This window comes from Notolepis coatsorum (genome assembly GCF_963971535.1).
Source record: "Notolepis coatsorum genome assembly, chromosome: 7".
Classification (NCBI taxonomy): domain Eukaryota; kingdom Metazoa; phylum Chordata; class Actinopteri; order Aulopiformes; family Paralepididae; genus Notolepis; species Notolepis coatsorum.
The window spans coordinates 42,887,347-42,909,132 of record NC_140171.1 but is presented as its reverse complement, the minus strand read 5'-3'; the positions used below and the strand labels follow the sequence as shown (position 1 = coordinate 42,909,132).

Genomic DNA, 21,786 nt, shown 5'->3' with positions numbered 1-21,786 from the left:
TTAATAATTACTATTATGGGCCCATAAAACATTTATTCAGCACTTTTTAATGCATACATTAATTCCAGACTGACTGCTGAAAGATTGTACAATTTAAACATTTTCTCTTTGCATACAACAAAATGTGCATTAAAGTCAAGTGCATTTTCTTTTCTCTGTAGGATAACTACAACAAAGTGCATTCAGAACAAAGCCAAGGTGCTTTAAAACTGCATAAAGATCTGCATAAAGACACACACACACAAGAGAGATAATAGCTTGCCTTATAGCAGACTTAATGATGTTACTGTAGTGGCTACTGTCATAATTCATGGAATTATGGAAGGACTGTTGTATTTACTACATCTCCCGTGACTCTTAGCGGGGGATGACGTAGTTTACGAGAGACGAGTGAAAGAGGACCGGAAGCGTTGTTAGCTAGCTTAACGCTAACGTTAGTTTAAAAGGTTTTAACCGCGACGGGCATATAGTAATGGCGAGGATATAAAGCATGTTAAAGATGCATTTATTGGATGCGTTGCTCGCAGAGTTTACATAGAAACAGCGCGACTCCCAAGAGGAGTTAGTTATCACAGGCTGCAGAAGCAGGAAGAGCTGCCAAGCTGCTCACGTTATACGTTGCCCAAAGTCTGTAGCCGCGTTTTTATTACGTCATCACAACAACACTTTAGGTTACGAACGTTACGTAACCCTGTTCTTTGACATTCTGTGATATATTTTCGGTGCTAAAACCCTTTCGGACGAAAATGCATTTTTAACCATTTTCGGCCGATAATTTTCGGTGGCATCCCTACATGTAATATTGTGTTTACTTTTAGCTGATTGTTACGAAGAGTTTTATCTGGTGCATTTGTTAATTTTCTTTATATTCTTCCAAAATTGTTTAGGATTTTTTAAATCCTGAGTGAGAGAATCTTTATAGTAATTAGATTTGGCATTTCTAGTCATAGTTTTACTTTTATTTCTCAACAATCTGTATTTTTCCCACTCCTCAGGATCTTTTGTCCTGCGAAATGAGGCCCAGGCCTTATCTCTCTGCTTGAAGATATAAATTAAATCAGATTAGACCCAAGGAAGATGAATGCCCTTAACCTTCATGGTTTTGAAAGGCGCATGTTTATCGATAATTTTAGTAAATTCCAAGTGCAAGAATTTCCAGGCGTCTTGAGGTTTTGAAATGATTTGGTACCGGTCCCAATTGACTGAAAGCAAGTCATTAATAAATTGATCAGTATTCATTTTCTTGTATTGCCTCATTTGTATAAATTTTGATGGAAGTTTGGGTAATAACATTTTCCAAATGCAAAATACAATATGGTGGTCACTAAAGCAGTCTGACATGGTCCCTGATTTAGAGAACCTATTTGGATGTGAAACCAATATCCAGTCAAGTAGTGTTTGACATGTGGGAGTGACCCGAGTAGGCGCACCTGTATGTCCTTTGTCTTGGGTTTCTCCTCATCTGGTCCTCTGTATCTTCTTATGAAGGGCGTATTGGAGTAACATAAGATAATACTGTAGTGTATGCTGTCAAATGCTGTTGAATAAAAAGCAGACCGTATACTAGCAGATTACCCCCTAAATGGTAATTATATGTAAAACAATGAATGAATGTTGAAAAGATAAATATGTTTTATCCAGGGGGTTCATGGTTCAAGAGCCCAATTCATCAGTCTGTTGTGTTCAAAACCACGCTAGTCTTCATCTGGTCATTGTCACCATGTGTGGTTTTTGTATCTGAACTATTGATCCTCACTGCCCCCCCCCCTCCTCCTCCTCAGGACAAGAAGGTGGTCTTGGTAAAGGAGAAGGAGGTGTCCAAGCAGGCGGAGAAGCTCCAGGCTCTGCAGGAAGAGGGTCAGCAGGACAGTGCAGCCCTGGAAGCGGCCGAGCAGCACTTCAGGGCCGTGTCGGCCGGCCTGTCCACCAACGAGGACGGGGAGGAGGCCACACTGGCTGGACAGATGATGGCTTGCAAGAATGACACGAGCAAGGCAGATACTGAGGCCAAGCAGGTAGGGAGACCAGACACTTGTTGTTTGTTTCTGGGATATTTGCAGATATTGGATTGACACACAACCCCAATTTGTTTAATGTTTTTTTTTTTATGTATACTTTATTGTCATACTACATTTAGAGTACACACACATATACATAGTCACACATACATGTATGCATACATACACGTACATACACACACACAAATGTACATACGTATATTGTAAATCTTGACACTTTTTTTTTTAACCCCATCACCCATACAAAAACAAAAACACATAAACAAAAGAGTGAGTACCAGTATAGATGTTACTGATCCTGGACTGGTAAACCTATCCATCCATCCATCCATAGTACGGTACATCCAATATCCATCCCTACTCTTCCCCACATACATAAAAAAAAAAAAAAAAAAAAAAAAATTACAGGTGTAGGCCTACGGGGTATTCCCCAACAATTGAGTAGTATATCAAAGATAACTCTTCCGACTACTACTGCTACTCTAGTTTTCTATTACTGTTTCATGTTAATTAAATCCTCATCTCAAAGCCTGGTCTGTCTGTCGTCTAATACCTTTCCATAGTTTAAAGAAACCCCATCTTTTTTCCAGCATGTTTTCATACTTATACATTTTGTAAGTTACCTTTTCCATACTATATATACCTCTACAGTTTCTAACCACTTGTTTACTTTGGGAGATTCAAGTTTTTTCCAAGCTCTTATCTGCTTTAAAGTTTAATTCTTCTTTTTGTAGGTTTTTGGGGCGTGTTCCTAACAGTATATCTTGTTTTTCTAGATACCCCACTTTCTCGAACATCTGTTCCATTATATGTAAAATATCTGACCAGTAGATTTGTATGTATTTTTTTTACATGTGAAAAATATGTGTATGGTCTAAGGCTGTCTTAAATACTTCGAAGCTTCGTTCGATGGGCATGGGATTCGAATATGAAAAAAAAAATCTATTAAAAAAATATATATACCGGGTATATATATATTTTTTGTGTGTAACTCAACTCTGCCTCTCTTTGTTAACTACAACAAGCAATGCTGTTTGTTATTTAAGATGAGGTCGGACTCGGCACTGACAGATTTGTGTTCATTGTGCTGCTTTTATAAAGCCTCAAATGACTGCTTACAATATTTCATGAAAGCAAAGTGTTTTGTTTGTCTAAGATTTAAAAAGGTTTAAACTTTACAGCACTGACAAAGTTGAACAAAGTGCTGTACAAGTCCCACAACATAAAAAAAAAAATTTAAGAAAAAAGATTTATTTTAAATTATTATTATTTTTTATCTCAAAGCTTTGAATTAAAATCAAATCTCGGCCCCGAAGCTTCGAATTTCAAAAAAGAAATTCGAAGGTCAGCCCTAGTATGGTCAGCATTATTCTCCCCACATTCCCTCCAGCAACTGGGATTATTTTGTGTGAATTTGGATATATTCTATGGTGTTCTAAAGTACCTCATATTTATTTTCCAAGCATACTCCTGCCAAAATGGTGATTTTATGTAATGGAAGATCTTCAAGAGTTTTAATTTGGACTTTTTCTCTCAAGTAGCTTCTTACTTGCAGGTATCGATGGAAGTGATTACTAGAACAGGCATATTTATTAGCTACATTTTCAAAATAATCCACTCCTTCATTGTACATTTGATAAAAACGTATGAGGCCCTTAGCTTCCCATGTCTTAAAGAAACCATCAATACTGTTTGGAGACAAATCTGGGTCCCATGCTATTTCTCTTAAGCAGATCATTTCTTGTTCCTTAATTTGATTTATTTTACATATTTTCCTCCAATTTTAATTGTGTTTAATTGTGTATTTTGATCTGTGCTTTTTTATAACTGGAGAAGATCAATGTGCTGAGTGATTCCACTAAATTCAACTCAATTGACTTCCATTTGGGACTCATCAAATTTTTCATCCATATTAAAATCGGGTTGACCTGTGCTGTGTAATAATAATTAATTAAATTAGGTAATGCAAGTCCCCCCCCTTCTTTCTTTTGTTGCAGGATTTTGAGTTTGACTCTAGGCTTCTTTTCATCCCATATACATTTTCCCAACAGCCCCTCCCAAACATTGAAACATATAGGTGTTATGTATAATGGCAGGTTCTGGAATAAAAATTGAAAATGTGGCAAGATGTTCATTTATAATAATTTAAAATAATATATTTTTTCAAATAAAGTGAGAGGTACAACTTTCCACCTATTGAGATCTTCCTTTACAGAATTCTCCAAATTTCCATAATTACACTGATGTAGATGGTCTAGGTTGAATATTTTAATATCGGTTTTCCTGTACCCACATACATTTCACTAAGGTCTCTCTCTCTATCTTTGTCTGTGTGTTTTTCTGTGTCTCTCTCTCTGCCCAGGCCCAGATGACCCTGAATCATGCCCAGGCTGAGCTGAAGACCAAGCAGGCAGAAGTGAAGAAGATGGACAGTGGTTATAAGAAGGACCAGGACGCCCTCCAGGCTGTTAGGAGCAGCAGGGAGAAACTACAGGCTGATCTAGGCAAACTAAACTATGAAGGTGTGTGTGTGTGTGTTGCACTGTGTTCCAGCAGAGGTTGCTATTAAGAATTATGTACAGTAACCTTTTATTGTATTTCTTCACTCAGTAGTTCTGTGTATTGTTGAGCTAGAAAGGATTCCTCTGCATTTGACCCATCCTAACCACATAGGAGCAGTATAGATTTATATATATATATATATATATATATATATTCTTTTTGTATATTTTTCTTACATTTTATTTCCTTTTGTATTTCTTCTTGTATCACTTGCTGTGCTGTTCTTTTGCAATACATTTCTCCACAGAGATGTTACGCACCCCTGTGGAGGGGTGCAACACAAGGCATCAGACATGATGGGTGAGGATGCAGCGACACAAAACCAGGAAACCTTTAGCAAAATAATAATATTTATTTACATACAAAGCAACACAGAGATCAAGGAGGAGTGTCACCAAATCGAACACAAAAAGGAAAAGAAAACCCACTCCCCCTTGACGGGCGCGAAGCACCCAAAAACTACAGCGGGTGGTGCTCACTCCAACCTAGGGTTTTTAACAGCAGGTAACCTACGTGATGTAAAATGTAGACCCCAGGGTATCTTCCTGTCCTCACTTGTCCCTGTGTGCAAAAACAAAAGGTTAATATACAGAAATATTACCCCAGTAGGCTGGGTGAACAAGGACAAACAAAGAGGTACAAAGGGTTACGGTAGGTTAGAACAGAAATGTGCAACAAATGCCACAAAAGATTTGTTTAAATAAACAACAACAAAGAGCGCAAAGACCCAGAGCTCTGCCACCAGCTCTCACACAAAAGATACCAAAATCCACAGCTCTACAATAAAGGATAACACAAAAGATATTTCTACTGGGTACCAGTGCAACGTATCAGAGCTCACACCAGCAGCTCTACACAAAATACCTACTAAATAGCCACCGCTCTACAAAACAACATACTCTAAAGATAGGGTTCTATAAACCACCAGCGCAACGAACCAGAGCTTTCAACAGCTCCACCAAAAACATACCCTAAGAGCCACAGGTCTACACCAAAAGCCAGAGAAGAGACCAAACTAAACACAGACTGACTACATAAAGGGTGTGGGGGTGCTTGATTGCAGATTGGGATCAGGTGGCAGGGCTCCAGACTAACTTTTTACATTGGTTGCACCAGTGCACCTAACTTTTTCATTTAGGTGCACCAGCACATAATTTAGGTGCACATAACATTTGCCGCTGCAATAATACATTTTAAGCATTACCTTTACCGTTACCTTTTTTGTCAGTTCCCATACACATTAGTAAATTCTTAAGATGTTATGTAAATTATTGTAAAAAGGAATAAGACGGGTACAAGCACGCAATATTTTTCTTTACAAAAAAACGATCTATAGTTCTCCATTTTAATTCAATTACGAGCTTGTAGCTACTAAGTGAACTTGTGGTGTCGCTCAATGAGGAGTGGGAAAACAAGGTGGGTGGTAGATTTAAAAAAAAAAAAAAAAAAAACGACCAGCCAGGCAGATTTTTTTTTACCAGCCAAAAATTTTAAATAGCTTTTTAGTATATCGCCATGTGTTATTATTATTACTATATACTCTCTCATGCAATTTTTTATGAATATCATAAACAACATAAGGAATATTAGCATAATTTTGAGTGGACTGAAGGAATAAGTCGGCGTTAATAGTTTAAAATGCAAATAATTTATTCAAACATATATATTTAGTGTAGGGCTGTCCCGAATACCATTTTACAGGCTTTGAATACTCCTTGGTGTTTCCGAACGAGTATTCGAATACTCTCTTAAAAACAATAAGATTAACATTTCATAATTAACCAAACAATCACAAATCATGAGTGTTGGCTACCATTCTGTTCTATCCAGTAGCAACCCGAGACCGTCACCGTCAAATTGCGTTGGCAACATGCATTCTGAATCACCGTTGTATGAGACTAGAAGTGGGGTCGAGAGACACACACACACACACACACACACACACACACAGAGAAAAGGCTCCTCGACTTCTCGAGCATTGTTCTGCTCTAGCTAGCTAACGCTAGCATCCAGTCTTACAAACATAACGTACTGAAAGTGAAAGCCGACACACCTATATATAAACATGCAGGACTACCGTTATAACAAAAACACAATCAACTTACTCGCACATCCAAGCGAAGTCCTTGTAGGGTCTTAATTTACGGAAGAGTATCCTCATTTTAGTAAGTAATTAAGTGAAGTAAGCGGTGTGGCATGGACACACACGGACACACGCGCAGCACGGTTTCAGGTTTCACAGTCGCACATGGCTTTGTTTACCCAATCAGTCAGAGCGGAGCGGTCTTTGAATGCACCTGGCCATGGGGTGAGGGGGGGGTGGGGGAGACGCTACACACAGACAGACGGACCTGCTGGAATGTGAGGTGCACCAGGTGCGACGGGGGAAAATATTAAGTCGCACTGCACAGATATTTTGGTTGCACTCTGGAGCCCTGGGTGGTGCTGGTGACGGCCCTTTCTCACTCAGGTATTCGGTTCCATTCCGTTTCGTTCTAGCCCGTTCCGAGATCTGATGCGAACTCCCCCCTCTCCCCCCTCTAGTTTGCGTACACACTGCAGTCTTGTTTCGTTCCGGGTTCTGTTTACGGTTTGCCGTTTGAGCGTTTACGCTTGCCGTAGGCGATGATGTCTCGTTCGAAAATGTAAACACAGGAAGTGTTAACATGGCGCTGGAGACTGGATGCTGATATAAAATGAATAAATAAGCAATAAATATGAAGTTATATTTGAACCTCTGTTGTCAAGCCTTGTCAATATAACCCACCCCATTTTATCACGAATGGATGGTGTTGTAGAGTTCGCTTTTGAGCGTTTCCCAGGGCTAATGCTAAGCTAACGGTTAACGCTAGTTAGCTTAGCCTAGTATAGTATAGCCTGTAGCACTTTTTCTTTTCAGCAAAGAACGTGCAATAAACAAAACGGATACATTCACTGTGTGTTCTGCCTCTTTTCTCACAAATGGAACTCTGTTGTAGAGTCCGCTTTTGAGCGTTTTGCAGAGTTAGCGTTAACGCTAAGCTAACGGCTAACGCTAGTTAGCTTAGCCTGTCCAGCAGCTAACATTATCTCATCGTTCGTGGCAATTATATTACATGTCATTGATCTACTGGTCGACCACGGCCGACTGGTTGGGCACCACTGGTCTAATAGAAATAAATGCATTCAAACAACAAACAAGAAACTAATGTATAGAAAATAGCATGGCAAACAAAAATTGCCAGGCCTAATGCGAGCCAGGGAAGTGCTGTGCGTTTGTAACGTGGCTTCATGTTTTCATCCACTTGTTTTTGGTTGAGGTCTGAACTCTCAAATTGCCCATAAATATCGTTTTTTGTGGGTATTCTCCAGTTGTTGCTGTGTGGTGTTATCTGCCCAAAAATTCAAGCAAGCATGACAGTAACGACGTTGTGTGTGTCACCCCCCCCCGCACCCGCACGGCCCGATTCCGAGACCACCTAATCCAACTGGTCCCGTTCAGCGGGGGGTAAAACGAATCAGCGCCGTTTTCGCATCCCAAAAGGGGTGAGTGAGAACACCCCCCCCCCCCCCCGTTCCCGGGAGCAGTGATTCGATCCCAAAACGTGAGTGAGAAAGGTGCTGATTGGGACCAGGTGGTGCTAGGGACTGGAACCAGGGGATGCATCTGGGAAAAAGAGACGTGTAGAGACAGGGGAAGACAAAGACGGAACAGACCAAACCCTGCCTACATGCATAACACACATAACATACATACATCCCCACATAAATAGATGGCATCCGTAACGGGACAAGTTCAAGTTTCTTTAATAGTTGTCCTACAGAAGTACAGAATACTTTCATACAAAATGCTTCTTACTGTTACGCTCCAGAGACTGTGCTAGATAAGTATCAAATAACATAGTATAGCATGTAAATTAGAAGTAGAAAATGAGGTCACAGTGTTCAGTATAGACATATGTACAATGTTCGATGCAGAATAGACGTAACTGAGTTACCATATAATATACAATACTATTTAGTGTGCTATTATACAATACTATATAGTGCAAGCAGAATGGGATGAGGTACAATTTAGGTACAATTTACAGTAATGTGTACGAGTTGTAGTGCAATCCTTTATCAATAAATATAAAGTGTGGGGAGTGGGTGCTACAGTGTGTTTGTTTAAAGTGAGTGTGTGCTATAAAGTGTGGGGAGTGGGTGCTACAGTGTGTTTGTTTAAAGTGAGTGTGTGCGTGTGGATGTGTGTGCTATGTGCGTTTGATGGTTGTTGTGTAGTGTTCATTGTTCGTTGAGCAGCCTGATGGCCTGGGGATAGAAGCTTCTTCTGAGTCTTTCTGTGCTCGCCTTGAGACTCCGGTATCGCTTGCCTGACCGCAGCAGTTCAAAGAGGCAGTTGTTCGGGTGACTGGAGTCCTTAATGATTCTCTTAGCCTTGCCCCTGCACCGCTTGTTGTAAATGTTCTGGAGGGTGGGGAGCCCCCCTCCAATTGTGCGTTCGGCTGAACGTGTCACTCTTTGTAGTCTGCTTCGGTCTTGTGCAGTGCTATTCCCAAACCAGGGGGTGATGTTGCCAGTCAGGATGCTCTCTATTGTACATGAGTAGAAGTTCTTAAGGATCTTCTGACTGACTTGGAACTTCCTTAGGCGCCTGAGGAAGTAGAGGCGTTGTCGTGCCTTCTTCACAACACTGTCAATGTGTGTGGTCCATGTCAAGTCCTCGGATATGTAGGCTCCGAGGTACTTAAAGCTGTTCACTCTCTCAACCGGTGCCCCGTCGATGCTGAGGGGGCTGTAGTCCTTGACAATAACGTTCTTATCTCCTAAAGAGCTTGATGGGATGGGATGTGTTTGTGTTTGTGTGCAGACGGCAAGGAGGAGACTCTCCTGGAGAAGAAGAGACAGCTGAACAGAGAGGTGTCTAAGCTCAGAGAGAACAGCGAGAGATTCATGGCCCGATTCCCCAACCTGCGCTTTGACTACAAGTAAGCTAAGCAATACCCTCCGTGTTCTCATTTAGCATAATGACTAAGAATGATCAAGGGATTTAAGTTCATTATTTATCTATTTTCCTCTATAAAGCCAATGTGTGTGCTGTGCTGTATGAACTGGTAGATTTGCAGCCTGTCTGAACTGTGCTTGAAGGCTATATCAGAAAGGGGGTTCTCACACTCTAAAGAACGTAGATGGTACCGTGCGCTGAGTAGGGCTGGGTGATTAATCGAGTTTCAATTAAGATTTTTGCCTCCGCACGATCATGAAAACAAGATGGTAAAACAATTACTGTGCCATTGTTGCTCTCATTTTGTCTCTTTTGTCTCATTTTGTCCGCCCAAACAGTAGTTTCAGCTCGTGTTGAAAGGGAGGAGAGAGCCACAGCGTGTTTCTCCAGTTATTTTGAAATGTCTTTGGTAACTTGTAGAAGATGATGAAAAGGCAGCCTTTGGTTGAGAAGAAAATATATATTTATTTTAATTTATTTCTTGTTTTTCAGTTAAATTATATTTAAAGTTCAATTCACATTTGATGTTCTCAAATCAATGAATAATTGTGATATCAATAAAAATAATAGTGATTATGATTTTTGCCACTGATGCTGTATATTAACCCTGTCCTGCTCCACAGGGACCCGGAGCGTGGCTGGGACCGGGACCGGGTGAAGGGGCTGCTTGTTAACCTGATCACAGTCGGCGACGTCTCCTACGCTACAGGACTGGAGGTGGTGGCTGGAGGACGGCTGTATAACGTAGTGGTCGATACAGAGGTATGTCACTATATGATAATGTCACTAGAAAACTACAGAGGTAGGCTATGTGATTATATGTCACTAGAAAACAACAGGTAGGCTATGTGATAATTAGGGATGTCCCGATCGCATTTTCTTGCTCCCGATCCGATCCCGATCATGTGATTTTGAGTATCTGCCGATACCGATCTTTCCCGATCCGATCTTTCACATTAGTAACCAAGTTGACGCATTTGTCAGAAACTGGCGAAGCGAGACAAGCCCCTCTGTTGCCTCAATAGCCCCAGTCGAGCGCATTACATTTACCCCGAGCCCCTGAGAATGTGCTTCATACGAGAAATATTCAAAGTTTCAATCTGTTTGCACATTAGTATACATTCACAGATTTGCTCCATTTTGGTCTGAAACGCAGACAATAATCCTCACAAAGCGAATGTTGACGTTATCCAGGTGAACGTTCTTCATTCAAGCGAGGCATTGCAATCAATACAGCTGTTTGGCAAAGCACCAGCCGCAGAGTCCCCCATTCCTTTGCTCGCTCTAGTCACATAACGTGACGTATTAGATTGGTCGTGTTGAACGCAGCTCTGTTCTTTCCTCCACGCGGAAGGTCCGCCTTGCAAACATTGCAACTGGCTTCGGTTTCAATTTTAAAATGCTTCCAAACTTCTGACATTTTGTCTAGCTGCTCCGAGTCATCAGGTGGACCTGCCGGTGTTGCGGGAGCGACGCGTTGTGACTGAGGTCTGCTATTTTTGGCATAAGTCACTGTCATGCGACGGTGTAAAGGAAATGCGTTTGTTTTGGCAAATTCTTCTGCTCTGTGCGACTAAGGCCTCAGTATGAGTTTAAGACGTGAACATGGTCATGTTTGTTGAATAAAATATATATATATATATATTTCTTTTTTACTCCCGATCTTCTGAAAATCGGGTCGGGACATCCCTAGTGATAATATGTCACTAGAAAACTACAGAGGTAGGCTATGTGATTACATGTCACTAGAAAACAACAGAGGTAGGCTATACATGTCACTAGAAAACTACAGAGGTGGGCTATGTGATATGCCACTAGAAAACAACAGACGTAGCCTGTGTGATATATGTGTCACTAAAACAACGAGGTGTGTATTGTGTAATGAGAGGATTTCTGGTTCTCGTGACATTAGACCGTATGAATGTGTGTGCGTTTATTTGTGTCCCATCAGGTGACTGGTAAGAAGCTGCTGGAGAGAGGAGAGCTGAAGCGCAGGTACACAATCATCCCCCTGAACAAGATCTCAGCCAAGACCCTCAACAGCAATGTAGTCAACGCCGCCAAGAGTCTGGTGAGAGAAAATAACATTTACTTATGCAATGGAACCATATTGGAAATTACGTCTTATATTATCTTGTACTAAAAGAGGCCGGGCTGTAGCAGCAGCAGCAGCTTGACGCAGAACTCCTCAGTTCTCAAGTTTCAAGTTTGTTTATTATTTGTCACAACAAAATACAGAATACTTTATGATGAAATGCTTGTTTCTCTATGAGCCCCTGAGTGTGCTACATACAGTAAAAGTTATTAACCCTTTCACTGCCGCACTACCAAAACGGTTAACCCTTTCACTGCCACATCACAGCCGGTTAACCCTTTCACTGCCACACGACAGAAGGTTAACCCTTTACTATCACACAACCGACGGCGACTGTCGGTTGTGTGATAGTAAAGGGTTAACCTTCTGTCGTGTGGCAGTGAAAGGGTTAAGAAGTAAAAAGTACAATACAGAGTAAAATTAGTAACAGTGAAGTACAATGCAGAAATGAGATGAGGTACAAAACTTAGGGTAAGGTGCAAATGCGGTATGAATGTAGTGCAAATCTCTTTAATAATGGATCAATATAAAGTGTGTTAAAGTGTCTAAAGTAAGTGGTAAGGTGAGTGTTAGTTTAAAGTGAGTGTGTACATCAGGGTTTCCGTTAGAATTTTTTTTTGTCGACTGAGTGTCCGGTAGATTTCAATCTACCGGACAAATGGGATCAATTCCGGTCAGAGTTTATTGAGCTTAAAAACAATTGATAGGCCTATATAAAGAGTGACATCCTCAAGGCATTTATAATATTTTAACTTAAAACTAGGCTACTTTTGCGTATATACAGTCATTAATATATTCCAAATAAAATAAGTCCCTCGAGACTTCGTGCTGCTGCCGACTTGAGGTGTCGGTGGGCAGTCTGCCCGACATTAATAAACAGCGGTCTGTTATAATCACATTTTTATGAGCTAACGAATTCCGTTATATTGGACATTTGTATTAATTATATCAAGCGAAGAACTGAGAAATTTGGCAGAGAGAGACGGCAACATTATCGTGGGTTTGCGTGATGTATATCTTCACCTCCCAACGACTTGGTGCTGGTCATAATGTCCGGTGAAAATAATTCCCTCTAAGCACAATTTGATTATTTGAATTGTATTAAAATAGGCTAAAATTAAATAGCCTATGCGATGAACGAAACAATCATTACATCGTTGCTTCACCAAGCAGGTCTGTCTAATAATGCCAACGATGTGTCAGCACGAGCTTGCTGCTAGATTTACGAGAAGCATGGAGCTGCAGACCCACAGAACAGCAGTGTTTTCAGGTCCGGTCGGGGGACCGCTCAGCAGCGCCCCCCACCCAACAGCTGAATTGCCAATGGCTGAATTGGAGTACTGCACTGTGCCGGTGAGAGCAGGCAACTGCACCTCCTCATCCATCACCCTCAACATAGGGGCCCCCCAGGGCTGTGTTCTGAGTCCCCTCCTCTACTCCCTGTACACACACGACTGTGTGGCTCAGCGGAGTAGCAATACAATCATCAAATTTGCTGACGACACAGTGGTGGTGGGCCTGATCTCTGCCAACGACGAGAGGGCCTACCTGGAAGAGGTCAAGGTCCTGGCGGGATGGTGCCAGGAAAACAGCCTCTCCCTGAACGTCAGCAAAACAAAGGAGATGATTGTGGACTTCAGGAGGTCGGGGGTCAAGGACTACAGCCCCCTCAGCATCGACGGGGCACCGGTTGAGAGAGTCAACAGCTTTAAGTACCTCGGAGCCTACATATCCGAGGACTTGACATGGACCACACACATTGACAGTGTTGTGAAGAAGGCACGACAACGCCTCTACTTCCTCAGGCGCCTAAGGAAGTTCCAAGTCAGTCAGAAGATCCTTAAGAACTTCTACTCATGTACAATAGAGAGCATCTTGACCGGCAACATCACCTCCTGGTTTGGGAATAGCACTGCACAAGACCGAAGCAGACTACAAAGAGTGACACGTTCAGCCGAACGCACAATTGGAGGGGGGCTCCCCACCCTCCAGAACATTTACAACAAGCGTTGCAAGGGCAAGGCTAAGAGAATCATTAAAGACTCCAGTCACCCAAGGCGGCTAGGTGGTGTAGTGGTCTAAGGCACTCGCCACCAGTGTGGAGACGCTAGGATTCGCGTGTTCGAATCCAGCTCTCCACATTGTTTTTCAGTTTGGCTGGTCGTCCGCAGTAATACACATTGGCCGTATTACGGGGAGGGAAAAACTGAAGGGTGGGGATCGAACGTTGTGAACAAGCGACTCCTACAAGTCGGTTGGTGCGCCTGCGCAGTAGAATCAGGAAGTGTCGGGGGCAGCGTGAGCCTCCCACGCGTTACTCCTCGACACTGAGAGGTCGAGCTGCGCAGGTGAAAAGATGCGACTGCTGTTACCTCAAGTACCGGAGGGGACTTGTGCTATGTATGACTTAGTCCTCACTGCAGCCGGCTTGTGGGAGGCAAGAAACAGCGTTCGTGACAGGGGAGGGTTGAATTGGATGATACGAAATTGGGATGGGAGAAAATATAGAAAATGGGAGAAAAAGTGGATCAAAAAAAAAAAAAGACTCCAGTCACCCGAACAACTGCCTCTTTGAACTGCTGCGGTCAGGCAAGCGATACCGGAGTCTCAAGGCGAGCACAGAAAGACTCAGAAGGCCATCAGGCTGCTAAACGAACAATGAATGAACACTACACAACAACAACCACCAAACGCACATAGCACACACATCCACACGCACACACTCACTTTAAACAAACACACTGTAGCACCCACTCCACACACTTTATAGCACACACCCACTTTAAACAAACACACTGTAGCACCCACTCCCCACACTTTATATTTATTGATGAAGGATTGCACTACAACTCGTACACCTTACTGTAAATTGTACCTACAATTGTACCTCATCCCATTTCTGCTTTGCACTAGATAGTACTGTACATTAGTACACTGCATAGTATTGTATATTATATGGTAACTCAGAACATTGTACATATGTCTATACCGAACACTGTGACCTCATTTTTCTTCTTCTAAATTACATGCTATATTATGTTATTTGATACTATCTTGTCTAGCACAGTCTCTGGAGCGTAACAGTAAGAAGCATTTTGTATGAAAGTATTCTGTACTTCTGTATGACAACTATTAAAGAACTTGAACTTGAACTTAAAGCTGGTGGGTTCTGTGGGTCTGCAGCTCCATGCTTCTCGTAAATCTAGCAGCAAGCTCGCGCTGACACATCGTTGTCATAGACAGACCTGCTTGGTGAAGCAACGATGAAACAAATGTAATGATTGTTTCGTTCATCGCATAGGCTATTTAATTTTAGCCTATTTTAATACAATTCAAATAATCAAATTGTGCTTAGAGGGATTTATTTTCACCGGACATTATGACCGGAGAGATTAAATATGTCGGACTTCAACAGATTTTGCCGGTCAAAAACCGGTAATTACCGGACAACGGAAACCCTGGTGTACATGTGGATGCGAGTGTAGATAATGGGTTGTTGCATATTGTCATTGTCATTGAGCATCCTGATGGCCAGGGCCCAGGAGTTCAAAACTTGTAATCCCTATCTGATTGGATCAGATTTGTATTCATTCATTTCAACTCATTATGAATTGAAAATGGTGGACCCTGATGTAAACAAGACGAAAGTCTTTCTCTGGTCTGCATCCCCTTAACAATTGTGTGTATTGAGCTGTACTGTACCCATTCTGCAATCTGTTCATTAACATTTTCAATCAATCAATCAATCAATCGGGATTCAATGTTTTGAACTCCTGGGCCCTGGGGATAGAAGCTCCTTTTGAGTCTTTCTGTACTGGCCATGAGACTCTGGTAGCGCTTGCCTGACCGCAGCAGTTCAAAGAGGCAGTTGTTTGTTCTTTTTGTTTTTTGAATCCCCCTCTCTCTCTTACCTCTTTCTCTCCGTCCCTCCCCGCTCTCTAGGTGGGAGAAGACAACGTTCACACGGCTCTGTCCCTGGTGGGCTACGAGTCGGACCTCCGCAAGGCCATGGAGTACGTGTTCGGCTCCCACCTGGTGTGCGACACCCTGGACAACGCTAAGAAAGTGGCGTTTGACAAGAGAGTGTTGAGCAAGACCGTCACGCTGGGAGGGGACACCTTTGATCCCCAGGGGACACTCACTGGAGGTGAGGGGCTATCTCCAACCCTGCCTTATCTCCACCCCTGCCTTATCCCTGCCCCCCTCTTTTCTCCATTCTCCGATCACAGCCGTCGCTTCCCTCGGATAAACCATTTGTCTGAGGGAAGTGGCAGTTCTGATTGGGGGATCAAGAAAAGAGGGTGGAGCTTGAGATGGATCAATAAGTCACACACAAAGCGGGCAACACTCTAATGTAGGGCTGGGGGCGATATGGCCAAAAATGATATTGCGATAACGATATCAATAACAATATCATATCACCCGATACAAATAAAAAATAGAGTATAAAAAAAAATATATATACCGTACTTTTCACACTTTTTTCGCACTTTTCGTTATAAGCCGCACCTGAATATAAGCCGCAGCAGCTAAATTCAATGATGTGTACATATATAAGCCGCACTGGACTATAAGCCGCAGGTGTTTTAATGTTTAATTACCATATGTAATTAGCATTGGGACACAATACTGTCGGACAAATAACAAGAATTAACTCATTTACAAGTTGTATTAAGTTTAGCAAATAAGGGAACGGATAAATAACATTTCAATGCAGTCAAAAAAGCAATATTACGATTTTTACATTTTCGGGTTTGGTCACGTCGAGTCACATATAAGCCGCACCGCTATATAAGCCGCAGGGTCGAAAAATGGGGGGGAAAAGGTGCGGCTTATAGTCCGAAAATTACGGTTTATATATATATATATATTTTTTTATTAAACAACATAATATGTTTATTTTGCAGCAATTCTTTGTCGTTGCCGCCATCTTTAGTGTTACATCCCCTCACACTCCAGTTCTCAGGCTGCAGCTGGTTTGAAAGCGAAAGTAAACCAGCCTCTCTGCTGGCTGTGGCTTCAGGGGAGTTGAACAGTTCTGGCTCTGCTAGTTTCTTTTCTATCTTTTGGTGCTTTTTTGGTGGACAAACCACCGCACATGTGCACCGTGACTCATGACTGGAGACTAGCTCTGCTAGCACACACATAGCCTACTGTGTACAGACAGTTTTTTTTTTTTTTTTTTTTTTTTTTATAATATATATATATATATGTTTTATTGTTTTTTTTTTTTCGTGCAACCATTTATATGTACTTGAAAATGTTCTATTTGAAACACAAAAACAGAATACAAAGAACAGCAGACATCAAGACAAAGTGACAGGCAGACAAACAAAAAACTGTTTCAGAGAGAGATTATAGTAATGGTAATAAGAAATATATATAATAATAATAATAATAATAATAATAATAATAATAATAATAATAATAATAATAATAATAATAATAATAGAGTAAAAATAAAGTAAATCAAAAATAAAAAGTTAGTTTTATTTTTTTATTGAATTCTTTTTAAATAAGGAGATACCTTTGAAAAAGTGAGTGCAGCGATTCATAGGTCAACCAACTCTGGTGTTGATTTGGTGCATCAAAGGAGAAAGTTTGAAGGGGAGGGATGGGTGAGTAGTGTACCAAGGGTATTGTGTGAGTGAGTATCAGTCTGGGACTATGGGAAGGTGGATCCTCTCAACATAGGAAAAGAAGGGAGCCCACATAGAAAATAACTTGTCTGTAGATCCTCGGAGTGTGTGTCGGATTTTTTCTAGTTTAATACAGTTAAGAATAGATTTAATCCAAAGGGCATGAGAAGGGGGTGAGGAGGATTTCCACTGAAGTAGGATTAACCGTCTCGCTAACAAATTAACAAAAGCCAGACGGTACAGACGGTTTCAAACTGTATTTAATAGGGATGCCCCGATCGGTATCGGCCGATATTCAGTATAAATATGAGATTGGTGAATTCCGATAATGCTTTATTTTCGCCGATCGTGAAAACCGATCGATGACACGGAAAACATGATCCAATTCTCTGCGGAGTTCTCACTCGCTCTTCTCTCACAGCCACACTCTGCTGCTGCATGTCTTCCCCCTCCTCCTCCTCCTCCCCCTCCCAGACCCATCTCATGTCAACAAACCCTTCGGCAAGACTCTACTGCATGAGCACCGCAGAGCTCCTCTTTCAACATAACAAGCATTAAATAAAATGGCCCAGTCATCTATTCACTTTTGTTTAATACATGAGGCGTTGTCTAATGTTATCTAGCTACTGATAGCTCCTGATATCAACGTCTGATATCATCAGTTTGGTATTCGTTTTCGCAAGTGCTGGGCTGGCTAGCGTTGGCTAACTAGCTATCGCTCGTGAGCTAACGTTAGCTCGGTAGCTCGGTTACTGTTTAAACAAAATTACACAGTCAACTATTCACTTTAGTTTAATACATGATGCATTGTCTAACTGACTCGCTACTGATAGCTCCTGATATCAACAAATGCGCATTTCAGTTTAAGAATGATAGGGATGCGCCAGCATGAGACCTCCGTTAGCTAGGTAGCTCACGTTAGCTCACGTTAGTTTTAACGAAATGACCCAGTAAACTAAATAGTTCACTTTATTTTAATACATGATGCATTGTCTAACGTCATCTAGCCGGCTAGCAGTAGCTACAGATAGCTCCTGATATCAATGTCTTATAACATAATTGATATTATTCGTTTTTGCAGCTGAACATTGGCTAATTAGCTATCATGCTTCATAACACGTTTCAGACCCTGTTGAACTATCACTCTGACTGGGGACGCTGAGGGCATGCTGAACAAAGCAGAGTATACACACAGACAGTGGAGCTGTTTGCAGATAGCGAGCATTTTGACTTGTTGCGTGGTGGCGATGTCTTGCAGATAATACAACTACAAGTATAATTATATATATTTTATATAAAAAAAATTATATATACATTTTATATATTTTTTTTTAAACCAAAAATTATCGGTATCGGTATGGGCCGATATGGCTCATAGACGATCGGTGATCGGTAGGTATCGGTGGCAAAAAACGTGATCAGGGCATCCCTAGTATTTAAAATTAGAAGGCAAAAAAAATAAATGGACAAGAGAAAAATAAATCTCAATTTGGTCAGTATTGTCATTTGGACAAGCAAAGCCATTACTTTAAGTTGCAGGCAAGAAAGACAAGTCTGTCCACGGTCTCTGGTTTTAAAACTGCCCTGTTGCAGGTCACAAAACCCCGCTATTTTTTCCCCCTATATCGATTATTAAAATATATTGCAATAATTATCGTTATATCGCCCAGCCCTACTCTAATGCCCCTTTTCCACTGCATAGTACCTACTCGACTCGACTCTACTCTACTCTGCCTTTTCGGTTTTCCATTGCCAAAATTTGCGGATGGTACCGGGTACTTTTTTAGTACCTGAGGTTCCAAGCGGGTAGAAGTGATACCAAAAAAAGTGACGTGAAACACTGCAGACCACTGATTGGTCGGAAGAAAGAATCGTCACTACGTTATCATTGCGCTACACAGGAGACGTCCTGCACAAAACACTAGCCTTGCTTGAACATGAACATTAGCATTCATTATTTGTTTGCAGCAAGAACAAAGTGCAATAAACAAAAAAGGATACATTCACTGTGTTCTGCCTCATTTGTTGATGAAACAACACCAACATCAACACAATTTACCACCAAGAGCGGAGAGTTTAGTCTCACAAAAAGATCGCTGATTTTGTTAGCTTACATGCTAATGTGATTGGGATTTACCATTATAATAGTTAGCATTGCGGCTAGCGTACATAGCATACAAAGATCGCTGATTTTGTTGGCTTACGTGTGGTTAGCTGGTGAGGCGCTGGTATCGTGGAATGGAGTGGAAATACTTTAATCGTCACATCATTAATTAATAGATAATTGTCATTTCCCACAAACATTGTTCATATAGCAGTCTGGTTAATGTTGTTATATCGCTCGCTATTGATTGTTTGTTCTAGTAATGTTAACGCTAGTAGAATAGACACAACGAGAGGTAATCATCCATTTTAAACAGGTTATTACCTAATGTTAACGTTAGTAGAATAGACACGAGAGGTAACGTTAACGCTAGTAGAATAGACGCGAGAGGTAACGTTAACATTAGCAGAATAGACACAACGAGAGTCTGGTTAATGTTGTTATATTGATTGAAAACTTAATTAACATATTGCAGAATGGGTACAATACGGCTCAATATAAACAATTGTTAAGGGGATGCAGACCAGAAAAATATTTTCGTCTTGTTTACATCAGGTCCCCCGATATCGCTTGCTATTTATTGTTTACTGGTGATGGTGGCCATGTCTACTATCTGGACGATGCGTTTCGAACTAAAGTTTGTTACAATAATTTTCATATAACGCTACTTAGCTACCGAACGTTACAAGTAGATGTTATTTGTAACAAACTGATTGTTCATGCGTTGCTGATTAAATATATAAGCTAGCTACCGTATTTTTGTTTAACAGCTTAATGTTAGCAAAATCTTTGTGGCTGTTTCATCAGGCACCTTTCATGTTATATGCTCCGTTCCATTCCGACAGCAGCAAACCATTAATATTTTCGTCAATAAAAGGAGTCCTTTTAAAAACAATTCAATTTTTTTTATTCCTCTAAATCTCCACTTGTGTTTACTCTGGCTTGCTCCAAGCCCTCACGGACATAGCTATGCTCACGGAGCTCTCATGCTGTACGCCAGCGGCCCCGCCTCCCCACACGGAGATGAAACGGAGTATTACCTGCAGTGGAAAACTAACAAAGTACCAGGGCCCTCATTCATCAACGTGTCTTACGCACAGATTTGTGCTTAACCTGTGCGTACGACCATTTCTAAGCAAAGAGTGGGATTCATCAATTTCAACTTGAACTTGACTCCGTGCTTATGTGTACGCACAGCTCGGAGCACACTTAGCTGACGCCCAGTGGTAGAATATATTATTACAACAAGGAAATGAGCTTCTGTGCATTAGTTTCAACACTGGCATGTTCTGTATGAACCGTAATTCATTATAGTTCATTGTAAAATAGCAACAGTAGTGTAATTATGGTCAAAACCCTATAAATAGCATTTGGAATAATAGATCTTTCTCTCAGAATGAATGCAGCATGGTTTATATAGCGTTATCGGAATATACGGGGTCTACTGACTGACTGCGCTCCGCGTAGCTCAACTCGTTATTATTTTTCGCACAGACCGCAGAAACACGGGAACGTTTTGATTATATTTAAAAGGCTTTACGTTAAACGAAACAAGTGGAATTTCGAAGCTGTAAGCAGAATACAAGTCATATGAACACCCACGATATAGTGTTCTTCCCCCTTTTTACTGTATAAGAAAGAATAAAAAAACGCATTGCAATGACACCAGGGTGTATGTGTATTACAAAACCCTTGCAATAATGTGTCTTAAATGAATGAAAAGCATACATGCTCTGGACACAGAGCATATCGTGTGGGTGATATGACTTGTATTATGCTTACAGAATTCCACGTATTTAGTTTTACAATGTCAAAGCCTTTTAATGTAAATCAAAACGTTCCCGTATTTCTGCAATCTATGTGCAAAATAATAACGAGTTGAGTTCTAACAAAGAACATATTACATGCTGGTATGCTGATAGAGTAAACTATTATATGAATATGATATGATATAAGGTATACACTGGTCCGTTGCATACACTGGTATGCGCAAGTTACTGTTGCATAATGTAGGCTATGGCTGCTATTATATGTAATTCATATAGGCTACCTAATAGTATATGATTTTTAGAGGCATCTATTTTGTTGTCGGTAATACCGACAACAAAATAGATGCCTCTAAAAATCATATAGCCAATCGAACACAACTAATAAAGGCATTCATATTACAGCACGGTTATAATGACACACAACCAACGCCAAACAGTGGTCAACGAACGGTCTTTATTAGTATTTTGAGCTGTCCAGGCAGAATTGCAGCAATGGTCTTAGGGAGCCGTTGATATCTGACATCACCGTTTACAAGTCCGCCTTTTATTTATCCCATAACACGCGTTGTGTCTTCTTGGTTCGACAGCAGTGAACAATCTCCGTGAAGTTTCTCA

The 21,786-nt window shown here is 41.1% G+C and overlaps 1 protein-coding gene across 1 annotated transcript in view; it reads left to right on the top strand.

The window, feature by feature from the left end:
- The window catches only part of smc2 (structural maintenance of chromosomes 2), a 65,418-nt gene that overhangs the window by 20,081 nt on the left and 23,551 nt on the right, over positions 1-21,786 (top strand). Inside the window, exons 9-14 of the mRNA XM_084318065.1 lie at positions 1,782-2,015; positions 4,381-4,540; positions 9,430-9,547; positions 10,188-10,326; positions 11,516-11,635; positions 15,602-15,806. Coding sequence (XP_084174191.1) covers positions 1,782-2,015; positions 4,381-4,540; positions 9,430-9,547; positions 10,188-10,326; positions 11,516-11,635; positions 15,602-15,806 — 976 coding nt within the window. The remainder of the gene's footprint in view (positions 1-1,781; positions 2,016-4,380; positions 4,541-9,429; positions 9,548-10,187; positions 10,327-11,515; positions 11,636-15,601; positions 15,807-21,786) is intronic.